The sequence below is a fragment of the Cavia porcellus genome, unplaced genomic scaffold (genome assembly GCF_034190915.1).
Source record: "Cavia porcellus strain 051 isolate PalLab524CR breed Dunkin Hartley unplaced genomic scaffold, mCavPor4.1 scaffold_29, whole genome shotgun sequence".
NCBI lineage: Eukaryota > Metazoa > Chordata > Mammalia > Rodentia > Caviidae > Cavia > Cavia porcellus.
Genome location: NW_026947512.1, coordinates 26840027 through 26853701, shown reverse-complemented (window position 1 = coordinate 26853701; position 13675 = coordinate 26840027). Strand labels below are relative to the sequence as shown.

The window sequence follows — 13675 nt, the reverse complement described above, 5'->3', positions numbered from 1 at the left end:
ATGCACCAAAACTATCAGTAATTGAGATAAATAGTTGAAAATAGCATTTTTTAGATATCAAAATTAAACAAAATATGAAAAGCCTCAATACAGTATCACAACCATTTCTAAATTTAGCCCATTACATTTGCCCTAAAATAAGCAAGATGATAAATGACAAGTACAAATTACTAAGAGCTTATTAGGAGATTTACCAAGCCAAAAGAAACAAGATTTTCTAAACTCAAATAAACATCCCCTTTATATAGCATGTTTCACTGCTCTCACTAGAGAGGTTATACTTTTACTAAAGACGTTATAAATAAGACTCACCAGTTTTCTTCTTTGAGCTTAATTTCTCCCTGCTTTTAAAGTGTTTTGAGATGGGTGTTGTCATCTTTTTTGTTTTAAGAGTTGATGAGTTAGATTCTGAGGGAGAAAAATGAATTCTTTTGACTTTATGTACTTCTGTATGTTCTCTAACAACCTTCACATTCGCATCTTCCATGTTTCTGTCACTTTTTCTTTTACGAGCAAATAAAGATGTTGAAGAAGTTGTTTCACTTTTGTAACTCTGAGGTGTAGTTAATTCTGGATCTATAACTGGAAGATACTTATGAAAAGCTTCTTTTTCTTTTTGGTTATCGATTACTTTTTCACATTCCTCTACTGTACTGTTGAGACATCTTTTTGCTTTTGGTTTATTAACGACAGCCTGGCTTTCTCCAGTACAGACTTGTTTCCTTTTAGTAACAGTGGCAGAAAGTATTGGGCGTCTCTTAGGCTGTTTAACTGCAGAAAATTTAGGATGACTTTGTTTTGTAAAACTGTGGTAATGTGACTTCATTGCCTCAGGGTTTAGTTCTTCCAGAATAAATTGGGAGGTTTTTGAACCCTGACATTCAGGATCACATGGAAAAACTTCACTTTTTATCCAGTCTTGTGGAAACGGAGGAATCTGAGAGTTTTCATTTGATAATGGTGAATCTTTACATGTTTGCTGTGCTGTATATATATGTGGCATGTTATCTTTTACAAATTGACTTGGGGATAAAAAGGGTTTAACTGACTCTGACTCTAGATCATGATTTAATCCATAATTACCATTTACAAAAGAATCTGGACTTAAAATTGTTTGATAAATTTTATGTACAGTTTTGGATTCCAAATGAACAGTCTTCAAATTATCTTTAGTAATTGTATCTGATAACAGACAGGTCATTAACCCTACATCATTATTAGCTGCATGGGAGTTAGTTACAAAAGAATCTGGATTTATAAAATTTCCTTGGGTTCCTATAATGTTTAAAGGTGAAGAACAGTTTGGGGTAAGGATGAGATTGGTATTCACTTCGCTTTGGCCACTAGTATTTATAGAATGCTCTGTTATGATTTTCTCATCAAGATTAAAATCTTTTGAAACAATGGCACTTTCTACTTGTATTTGTTCTCTATTTCCAGATGCATGAAGAGATGAATAGGTAGTAGAACGACGTACAGAAAATGGCAAGCAAGTTTCAACATGGCATTCTTTGAAGACGGGGCTAATAGGTGATATGGGTATTTTACTTTCTTCAAGGGTTAAAGAACTGTTTTCTGTTGGAGCACTGCCTTCATTCATAGCCACATTTTCACAGGCTTGCAGTGGGCTCCTAACTCTGTCAACTTTTTGGGAAACACTAAATGTTTTATTAATATTTTGAGTATTTGAAATCTTCTTGTTACGAGTTGATGAGGCTGAAACTGTCTTCTTATTAATGGTATCCCAGAGACTCTTCTATAAGAATAAGCAAAATACATCAATGAATTTAAAGCTACTAAGTATTACTGTTAAATAAGAAATATTATATATGCTATTTCAAGCATGTCATCAAGATAAGTTTCACATATTTTTAAAGATTTTCTTAGAGAAAATCATAGAATAATAAAACAATTACCTTTTTCTTTTTCTGCTCTTCTGCATTTCCTAATAATATAGCTTGATGTTTCAGAACATTATTTACAAGAAATACCACAATCTCTCTTACTCGGCCTTCTTTCAGTGGTGTCCAGTTAACGGAAATGACAACTTTTTCTGTAGGCTATCATCAAAAGAATACATTTTAAATGATTATCAAAGTAGTAATTATATAATAACCAAAATACATTATATAGAATTTAGAATATAATAAAGGACCGATAACTCTACATCACTTAATGGCATTTAATAACTCAAGTATGCTTTATTTACCCTATTTGCTCTCTTCATTGTAAAGAAAAAAAATGCATCAGCAATAACTGGGCTCATAATAAAATTATAATAAAACATATTTGTATGAAAGCCATGAAACAGTCTCTCAATCATTTTGTTTCATTTTTTAAAACTTTAATTGTATATGCTTCCTTATTATGTATAGTAGTTCTATTCCAGATATAATGGCCCCACATTATAAAGATTTTATGCAAAAAAAAAAAAAAAAGATGATGAGCTGAATCTCACTTCTGGACAGATCTTACAGTCCACATCATAATACTGTTCTTTGCTAAATAACTATGTTCCAAGCAGATGTATCTCACACAATTCATTTCATGATCACATTCCTAGGAAGCAGGCACTACAATTATGTACATTTTTCTGATGAAGTCACCAATATCCAAAAGCATAGCCCAAGTCATGAAGCTAGTGTGTAATCAGAACCTAGGCAGTCTGATTCCTGAGTTCAGAGTCTGGCAGGTAAAATCTGCCCAATGCAAAACCTTGAAATGACAAAACAAACTGTGTTGTTTCTCCAGGAAAAGGACAAGTTTTTCTTCCAAATGAGAAATTATATAACATCATAAGCAGTTAGTTTTCAACAAGAACAATGAAATTTTTACTCTACAAAACCGAATTTATATTAAAAACAATAACAATGATGAACTTGACTTGTACATTACAACAAAAAGGAACAAGAAAAATACTATGTGAATAGAAATCTGTCTTTCATACAAAGCAAAACAGGCAATTAGCAATTCATAAATGGGAGCAGAAGGGACAGTTCCTGAGTGTAAATGAACCACTCAGGACACATAGCTCAAGGAGCTTCAGTCTCTTAAGAGCTCATGAGGTTCCATTTTTTCAGTCAATGGTTTGCATACTTTGCACACTTTTGGAACTTCTAGTGGATATCAACATAAAAGTAGTCAAAATAAGAACAAAATTACCTGCTTTTTGGTGACGATGATAGAAATGGGAACACTATTTTGGCTGTAAAAACCATAGGGAAGTTCTTAAAATGGTATCCAAAAAATTAAATTTGATACATTATTAAAACTACACGGACATCAAAGGGGAAAAAAAGAGGAAAACACAAAAAAACACCACAGATACACAATGGAAACTTGACAAAGTTTGTAAAAGGGTTCTTTTCCTGTAGACATTTAGCCAAAACAAAGTTCATTATTTCACCAGAAAAAGGAGTTAGTTTTAGAACATAAAAGTGTAGGGGGCAGTAATTTTTAAAAAGTTTTAATCAATGTTCTGACAATCTTTAAAAAGACTGTCAAAGTGTCATGTATTAGTAGAAGACAGTACAACTATTCTGCAACACTTTAAGTCTACTTTAAAAGTCTATCTGTTAATATAAAAGTTTAAAGTGTCATTTATTGATTTTGAACAGCAAAATCAGTTTGCACTACCTAAAGTCTATGAAAACGCCTGCCAAATGAAAAGTTGCTCTGAACGCCTGAAGTCTTCCAGTGCATGCTCGGAGGCGCGGGGTGAGCGCCCACCCTGGCATCTCATGCACCGGGAGAAGGCAGCGCGCGCGAGCCCGAGACCCGGCTGCGGTACCGACAGAAACGAAGCCGCCACGCTTTTCTAAGGACCTTGTTCAGGGGTGTCTTTAGCCAGCCTCGCCCCGCCGGCGGAGGGGGCGGCCCGCCCTTCCCGGACCCACCTGCACCACGCAGTGGCGCGGCCACACGCTGAAGCCCAGCTCGGCCGCCGGCAGGTGGGCAACCTCCACCTCGGCCACCTCCTCGTTAGGGTTTTGCAAGACCAGAGGCAGCGTCCGCGAGGTTCCCGGGCGAACATCTCCGAAGCAGAGAAAAGGAGACCTGCAGAAGTGGCTGAGAGATAGCACTGCCGGGGACTCGGGAGCCTCCGCGGGCTTCTTCCTCCCGGCCCGCGGCATCCGCTCGGCCGGGCTCAGCTCCCAGCAGCTCCGCCCGGCCGGCCGGGTCGCCATGGCAGTTTCGGCCCGGCCAGCCTCGTCCGCCGGCTCCAAGCCGGCTGCTTTCCAGAGCCTGGACTCCGACTTCACGCTGGCCGCTTCCCTAGAGGCCGCACGGGTGGTCGTAGGAGCGCCAGAAACCAAAATCAGAAACACTCGCGGGCTCTGCACTGGAGCAAAATTCGTACAGCCTTTCAGCCTTAGTTTAAACTTCCCGTATCCACCAATGGGCACCTTGGGGAACCGCCCCCGTTCTGAAAAGACCAATCAGTGAGCAGAAGCTCCTGGCCAATGAGAAGGCAGCGCCTTGTTTAAACGATTGAACAGCGACGTTTTCAAGATCGTCCGGCGGCTGCTTGCTCTCTTGAAGAGAGAAATCGCTGTGCGGTCCCGCGCTTGGTGATTCTCCAAGCTCCGTGACTCAGAATTGAAATTGCCTTTAAATTCTGTAAACAGGTTGGGATTAAGGGAAGACAGTAACCGCATTTCAACAATAAATGATGCCCAGGTAAAACTTAAGCAGGCTTAAAAAAAACTTACTTCTCTCTTCTGATCTGATAGACCCTGCCCAGAATTATATTACTCAGTTTAACTCTCGCATTTTCCTGGGACGAATATGAAGATGCTTATTTAATGACAAAAGCGCTGTACATTTATATGCTGTCTTTTACCTCAGGAAATAAAACTTAAATAAAACTTGTGATTCCCACAGATTCATAAAAGCTTTTTTAAAATAGATAATATCCTTAACATAGAACTTCTTGAGTTTTAAGGTTGTCTAATAATGATTATAGCTTACAAATTACTATACATCCGGGATCGTTTTAAACCTTTTACATATTTAACTCAACATGGGGCCATTGCTTGTACTTTACAGGTAAGAAATATAAGGCATATAGCTAACTAGGAAATGGCAAAGACAGGACATGTATCTAAATACTTTATCCCTGATCTTGATCTTTTCCACTGCAACATACTATCTCTAAAGACATCAGAAATTTTAAAAATATATATACACTCACAATTTTAAATATATATATACACCCACACATTTGACTACACAAAATGTATACAGAGAAAAGTCTGACTGAAAGAAAAAGATGAGAAAGATAAGTCAAAAATGACATCCAATATGACCTGTTTTTTGCTCCTTCAGGACTGATGCCAAATAACACTACTATATAGTTTTATGTTTGTATGATTACAATTTTGAAATACACTGGGCAGGAATTTAGCTCAGTGGTATAAGCACCTGCCTGGCATGGGTTCAATCCCTGGTACCAAAAAAAAAAAAAAACAACCCAATACACTTAATTTATATTTTTCTTCTTACTGTGAATGTTACTTACAAATTATGATTGCAGATAAACTTAGGTTAAGATATTCTTAATGTGTTAAAAGAACAATTTTTTCATGCTTGCTCTTATTCTTCATAGTTTTTTTTTTTCCTAAAGTAATAGTGTTAGCTTATGATTTTGAAAAATCAGAATAAACAGTACTGGATAATTTTTACTTCAGAAAGAAGTCACTTAGTGTCTAAATTACTTTCCTATGGCTGAGACACACTACCCAGCACCCACAAATCTTAGAAAGACTAACTTTGTTCACAATCTGTAGACGTTTCAGTTCATAGACTCCAAGGCAGGATGGCATGGCAGAGGGGCATGGTAAAGAAAGTTTGCTTCTTGCTCTTGAACAGCAAACAGGAAGCAAAGAGAGATCCTCAGCAACACAGACTTCCACTCACCAAAGCTGGTCTTGTTATAACCACTGCTGAATGCCCAGTATCACAGATTAACTCTGAATCTCCAGTACTGCACTGTCCCTCTGCATCACCCTGCAACCAGTGGCAGAATGGTTATATTGAACTGCTACTATAATGAAAAATGCAGTTTTGGGATAGGTGCTGATTTGCCTTCCCCCACACACAATGCTCCTGCTAAAACTACCTTCCATGAACTCACAGAATGCCCTGGTATTCCACACACTGTTGCTTTTGACCAGGGAACACATTTGACAGACAAAGAAGTAAGGCACGGGGCTCATGCTCATGGAATTTACTGGTTTTACATGTTCCTCTTCATCCAGAAGCAGTTGGACTGACAGAAAGATGGGATAGCTTTTTGAAGACTCAGTTATAGCATTAGCTAGATGGCAGTACCTTGCAGGCCCAGGGCAAGTTTCTCCAGAAGGCTGTATATGCATTGAATCATCATCCACTACATGGTACTCTGTTTCCCATAGCCAGAATTTATGAGTCTGGGAATCAAGGGGTGGAAGTGGAAATGTTGCCCCTAGTGACCCATTACTCAAATTTTTTGTCCCATGATCTTATGCTTTTGTTCTTCATGATTTTATACTTTGCCAGCTTGGTTGTCTTAGCTTCAGAGGGATTAAGACTTGTACCAGGAGGTACAGGAATGATTTCATTGAACTAGAAGCTAAGACTTCACCCTGCTCATTTTGGTCTCCTGATGCCTCTGACTGAGGAAACAAGCTAAAAAGAGAGGTATGGTGCTGGCAGGGTTTTTTGGTCCAGGCTATGAAGGATAAATAAAATTTACTCTACATAGAGAAAAGAAAAAATATATTTGAAGTGCAGCAGATCACTTAAGGTGCCTCCTAGTATTATCATGCCATGCTATTAAGGTCAGTGGGAAATTATACTAATCTGATCCAATCAGGATGACAAACGGCCCAGAACCTTCAGGGTAACCCTGCCAGATGAAGAACAGTAACCTGCTAAGGTGTTTCCTGAAGGCTGATGGGGTACAAAATGGATAGTAGAAAAATATAGGTATAAGTATCGGCTATGACCACATGACAAGTTACTTAAGAAAATATATTAAGAAGCAAAAGGGAAAAGCTCTTTCTTTCCCTTTTGATTTCATCCAGTGTATAAACCTAATGTTTTATTCTACCCACATCCACTGTATTTCTTTCTCAGTTTGTTGCTTATAAATTGATCAAAAAGACACACCCAGAACTGTGATCCACTAATCCAGTAGTCATTTCTGAATCCATTCAAGTTGACACCACAATCAACTATTGCACTAAGGAAGAAGAGAAAAGGGGCCATTGTTTCTGTCTCCTCACTGCTCTCCCATGAGTGAGAGTTTTCTGGATTTCTCAATATTAAAAAAACACTCAAAGCTCTAGATCTTCCCAATCTAATTGGAACATTCCCCTCACCACTTTAAATCTGAATACTGGAATATCATGTTGTTATTACTTCTAAGCTATTGCATTACGGTTCTTTACACCTGCTCACATCCTTGAAAATAATCCTTGTAATTTTAGTAAAAATTTCCTTGCATTATACTAAATTAAAATGGCTTCCCAGGGCCCAGCAAAGGGATCAAGTTTCCAGAGCCCTAACACACCTTTTGTTATGAGTGGACTCATTTTCCACTCTACCTTCATTGGCCGAGCAGCTGCCGAGAACAAAGGCCGCATCTCCCCATACCTGGCAAACAAGTGCAGTATTGCCTCCAGAATCGATTGCTTCTCTGAGGTGCCCATCAGTGTATTTGGGGAGAGGCTTCGGGAACAAGTTGAAGAGCGCCTGTCCTTCTATGAGACTGGAGAGATTCCACGGAAGAATCTAGATGTCATAAAGGAGGCAATGGTTCAGGCAGAGGAAGCTGCTGCTGAAATCACCAGGAAGCTGGCGAAACAGGAACAGAAGCGCTTGAAGAAGGAAAAGAAGCGCCTGGCTTGCACTGGCCGCTTTGGCATCTTCAGAAAACAGCAGTAACACTCCAGAGGAACACGAGGAGACTCAGGAAAAACCCAAAAAGAAAAAAAAAAGCAAAAATTCCAAGAGGTTCCTTAGGAGAACGGAATGGATGATCCATCTGTCTCTGTCTCCAAACCCAAGAAAAAGAAATATTTTTTCAAGGAAGAGTTGATTAATAGTGATGTGGAAGAGACAGCTGGTGGCAGCACCAGTCCACCCAAGAAGTCTTTACCCAAGAGGAAACTGCTAGAGAACCAGGAGAGGCAGCCAGGAGTGTCCCCAAGAAAAAGAGAAAATTTTCTTCGAAGGAAGAGCCAGTCAGCAGTGGGCCTAAGGAGGCCGCTGCCAGTAAGAGCAGTGCCAAGAAAAAGAAGAAAAAGCTTCAGAGAACATCCAGGAGGATTAGAATGGACATTCCCTGGGGGGTGGGAGTGGGGTGTGCCCCCACAGTGACACTTCCCTTTCTATCCCCTAAGTCCCAGGCAATAAAAACAAATCCACAAAAATGGATTAAAAAAAATAAAATGGAACAACTGTTAATGTTGTGATCTTGATGAGTACAACAGTAGTCTTAGGGAGTTGTCTTTTCATATAGAATTCTAAAATTAGATAATATTGGAAGATCACAGGCATAAACGCTTGCTAAGCCAATACAGATCATGCTGATCAGAGTCACATGGTGGCAACATAATTGCTCAAATTATTGCATGAGATGAAGTATATATGAAGAAAATTTAAAGATCAAGTGTCTGTGCCACCTAGTTGCTATGCCAACACTTTATAAATGAAGATATGTATTATAGGATTACTTGGTTTTGCCCAGTCACCCTAGACAATATATACTGGGGAAAATAAAATGAAAATCTATGATATATAAAGCAACACTTTCTGAGAACAAGAATGCATCCATGAATTTCTGAAGAATTCCCACAGTTTTTGGCAGGGATTACTTTTATTTATACATTTTATATATACATAATAATCACATTTATTAAAGGAGTTATACCTCTGCATATTTCCTCATTCTTCTATTTTCTCCAACCCCCTTTCCTCTCCTTTTTTCCCCTTCTAATTTACAAAAGATTTGTTTCTGTGTGCTTCCATTTTTTCTTTTCTTTTCCTTTCTTTCCCTCTCCTTCATGCATTATTCCCTATCCTATTTAAATATTTTCTTCCTACTTCCCAGAATCTGTTAAACATTTTGGTCCTTTTTTACTCCCATCAGAGAAAAATTAGATATTTGAGCAGATGTGTCCTATTTATTTCACATAAGTGTATGGACTCTTTTTTTAAATTTTCCCTTCCTTCCTTTCCCTTTCCCCACTTCCTGGTTCCTCTTTCTTTTAAAATTTTTTTTCCTATTTCACAATACCTTTGACACACTTTGGTCCTTATTTAAACATTTGGCATGTCATACCAAAGAAAGGATCCAATATTGACACATATGTGTCTGATTTACTTCATTTAAGAGTATGGCTCCAAGGTGCATCCATTTAGAAATGTCACAAGTTAATCCTTCCTTATGGCTGAGTACTATTCTAATGTATAAAGAAACCACATCTTTTTTATCCATTCCTTGGTGGACAGGCACTTGCATCATTTCCAAGACTGAGCTATTACAAACTATACTGCTAGAAATGTATCGCTATAGTACGATGTTTTTAATTCTTCTTGGAAGACACTCAGAATGGAAACGGATGAGTCAAATGGGACTTCTAATACTAATCTGATTTTTTAAGAACTCTCCATACTGATTTTCCCACTGGTTGTATCAATCTACATGTAAAAATCTACAACCAACAGTGGAGAAGTGTCCCTTTTCCCCCATGGTCCCTCTAGCATTTGTTATTGGTTGATTTCCTGATAACAGTCATTCTCTCTGGGTGAGACAGAATCACAGTATTGTCTTAATTTGCATCTCTTGAATGACCATTGAACATTTTTTTTCATATATTTATTTGCTGTTTGTTTCTTCCAGTGACTGTTCAGCTCTAATACCTGTTTTGGGGTTGGGTTTTATAATGTGAGGAGTCTGATATTTTTCAATTCTTTATATATTCTAGATACTAGCCCTTTGTATCAGGAACCACTGGCTAAAAATTTTTCCCACTCTACGAGTTGCCTTTTCCCCTTGTTGGTAATTGATTTTGCTGTGCAAAAGCTATTTAGTAGGATGAGAGCCCAGTTGTTGATACTTTGTGAGAGTTCCTGTGTGATTGGGGTTTTGTCCATGAAATCTTTACTGACACCTGTTTCTTCCAGAGTTTCCGTTTTAATAATTAGATCTTTGATTGATTTTTATTTTACTTTAGTGCATGGTGAGAGTCATGGGACTAGTTTCAGTCTTTGGCATTGGAAAGCCAATTTTTCCAGCACCATTTATTAAAGAGGATTTCTTCCAGTGATTGTGGTTGGCCCCTCTGTCAAAGATAAGGTGACAGTGTGAGAGTGTTTGGAATTGTTTCTATACCTTCTAATCTGTTTTATCAATGTTCAGGTCTGTTTATTTGTTTTTATTTCTTTGTTAGTACTGCGCTGTTTTTATCACAGTAGTTTTGTAGTATAATTTTAAGTTGGAGATTGTGATGCCCCCTGCCTTGTCTTTGTTGCCTAGAATTGCTTTTACTATTTTAGGTCTCTTCTGGTTCCAAATGAATTTTAGGAATATTTTCTATTTTTCTGTGAGGTATGCTAGTAAATATGTATAACAATTTTGGGAGCGTGGCCTTTTTTGCTATGTTGGTTTTTCCTACCCATGAGTAAGGGATATTTTTCTACTTTCTGATGTCCTCTTTCATCTCTTTTTCAGAGTATTATAATTTTCAATGCATAGATCTTTTATTTCCTTTGTTAGATTGATTCCTAAGTATTTCATTTTTTAATGCTACTGTGAAAGATGTGGTCTTCCTTATTTCTCCCTCAGTGCTTTTGATGTTCATGCACAGAAAGTCTATTTATTTTTGAAAGTTGATTTAGTATCAGCTATGCTACTGAATAGGATTATTAACTCTATAAGTTTTTTGGTGGAGTTTAGGGAGTCTTCTATGTAGATTATCATGTCATTTGCAAATAGTGATAATTTGACTTCTTTCTTTCCTATCCTTATTCCTCTTATTTTTTTCTCTCATCTAATTGCTCTAGCTAATATTTCCAGAACTATATTGGTGATAATGGACATCTTTGTCTTGTTTCTGATGGTAGAGTGCTTTCAGTTTTAGACCATTTAGTATGATGTTTGCTGTTGGTTTGTCATAGGTGGCTTTTAATCAAATTCAGATAATGAACTTTTATTCCAATTTTCTGTAGAGTTTTTTTTTTTTTAATCATGAATTGGTGTTTGCCTTTGCCAAATGTTTTTGCTATGTCTACTGAGACAACCATGTAGTTTTTGTCTTTGGCTTTATTGATACTGTATGCTACATTTATTGATTTGCTCAGATTGAACCATTCCTGCATCCCTAGGATGAATCATTCATGGTCATAGTGTATAATATTCTTGATGATTGGCTGAATTCTGCTTGCCAATGTCTTATTGAGGATTTTTCATCTATGTTCATTAGGGAGATTGGCCTGTCATTTTTGTTGTTATGTTTGGGGGGTGCTTTTTTTCGGGGGGGGTTGGGTCTTTCTCTGGTTTTGGTATCAGGGTAATACTTGCTTCTAGGAATGCTTTTGGGAGTATTGCTTCCCATTCAATTTCATTAAAGAGTTGCAGCATTAGTGGCATTAGATATTTTCTAGATTTCTTATAGAATTCAATAATGAATCCATCAGGACCTGGGTATTTCCTTATTTCTGTTTTTAATTATATTTTTAATTTCATTGACTGATATTGGGTTATTTAGCATTTTTATATCTATTGATTCAGTTTTGTCAATTCGTATGTATTTGGGACTCTGTCCATTTTAGTTTTTCTCATATTTCTGGAGTACAGGTTCTTGAAGTAGCAATCAATGACCTGGATATCCACAGGATCCATTGTGACTTTGCCCTTTCCTAAGTGTGTAAATTTGAGTCTTTTCTTTCTCTTTTTGATAAGGTTGGCTAAGGGTTTATCAATTTTGGTTAGTTTTTCAAAGAACCAACTCTTTGATTCATCAATTTTTGTATTGTTTTTTAAATGTCAATTTCATTAATTTATGCTCTCTTCTTTATAATTGCCTACTACATACAAGCTTTGGTTTTGATTTGTTCTTCTTGTTCTAAATTGAGTTTCAACATTAAATTTTTTATTTGAGCTGGTTCTATTTCCCTGATGTGAGAATTCACCACTATAAATTTCCTTGTAGGACTGCTTACATTGTTTCTCACAAGTTCTACTTGTATATTAGCATTATCACTTAATTGTTGATAATATTTAATTTCTTTTTAAATTTCATCAATGACACATTGGTTGTTTGGAAGGGTTTTATTTAATTTTCATGTGTTTATATAGCTTTTGTGGTTTCTTTTGCCATTGGCTTCCAGTTTCATTGCACTATGGTCAGATAATATGTATGAGATCATTTCAATTCCTCTGCATTTACTTAAGCATGTTCAGTGGGCTAGTATATGGTCTATTTTGGAGAAAATTCCATGGGCAGCTGAAAAGAAGGGGTATTTTTGTTTGTGTCAGGTGCAACACTCTGTAGATATTTATTAAGTCCATTTGTTCACAGGTTAAGTTTAGTTCTGATATTTATTTGTTGATATTTTTGTATGGTTGATCTGTTCATTTATGTCACTGGAGTATTAAGAACTCTCATTACAATTGTTAGTGTTTATTTGATTTTTCATGTCTATTAATATTTGTTTTGTGTAGTCAGGTGTATCTGTTATATATATATATACATATATATAATGTATTTTCAAACCCACTTTATTTCAAAGAGAAAAATAAAAAAAATAAAATGAAATTTTAAAACACATCAATACATCAATTAGGGGGCACAATGGTAGATACAATGTGCATTTTTGTCCCCAGATCATTCATCTAGAGCACATCTGTATTCAATTGTCTGAGCACAAATTTTTCTCTTCAGTGAACTCAGATAAATCAGTAATTATCTTAACTCTCTCTCTCTCTCTCTATATATATATATATAGAGAGAGAGAGAGAGAGTTGTTTCAGCTTCTCACACTAGCGAGACAGTATGATGTTTCAGCTTCTCACACTAGCGAGACAGTATGATGTTTACATATATGTCTTATTTCATTTATGAGTATGGTATCAAGTTGCATCCATTTACCTGTAAGTGTCGCCAGTTATCCTCCTTTATGGCTGATAAGTACTCCACTGCATAAAAATATCACGTCTTTTTTATCCATTCATCAGTCAATGGGCATTTAGGTTGTTTCCAAGATCTAGCTATTACAAATTGTGCACTATAAAAATGGGTTCACACATATAGCTGTGGTATGATGTTTTTCATTCTTTTGGGAAGATACTCAGAAGGGAAATATCTGGGTCAAATAGGACCTCTAGTCCTAGATTTTTGAGGAATCTTAACATTGGTTTCCACAGTGGTTGCACCAGTCTACACTCCAACAGTGGAAAAGGGTTCTTTTTTCTCCACAGCCCTTATTGCTTGATTAGCTTGAATAGTCATTCTTTTCGGGGTGAGGTGAAATTTCATTGTTGTTTTAATTTGCATCTCTTGAATGACCAGTGATATCGAACATTTTTTCACGTATTTCTTTGCTGTTTATATTTCCTCATCTGAGAAGAGTGTATTCATCTCAGATGTGCATTTTTGGATTGGGTCTTTAAATCTAGGGGAACTGA

General features: G+C 36.9%; 1 protein-coding gene and 1 pseudogene across 1 annotated transcript in view; one reads left to right on the top strand and one right to left on the bottom strand.

Annotated features, from left to right (window-relative positions):
• Positions 1-4456, bottom strand: part of Aspm (assembly factor for spindle microtubules) — a 55187-nt gene extending 50731 nt beyond the window's left edge. The window contains exons 1-3 of the mRNA XM_013158077.3: positions 3897-4456; positions 1917-2060; positions 313-1756 (exon numbers count right to left, since the gene is read on the bottom strand). Coding sequence (XP_013013531.1) covers positions 313-1756; positions 1917-2060; positions 3897-4187 — 1879 coding nt within the window. The 5' untranslated portion in view covers positions 4188-4456. The remainder of the gene's footprint in view (positions 1-312; positions 1757-1916; positions 2061-3896) is intronic.
• Positions 4457-7503: 3047 nt separating this feature from the next.
• LOC100733056 (nucleolar protein 56-like) lies at positions 7504-8459 on the top strand (annotated as a pseudogene).
• Positions 8460-13675: the final 5216 nt, after the last annotated feature.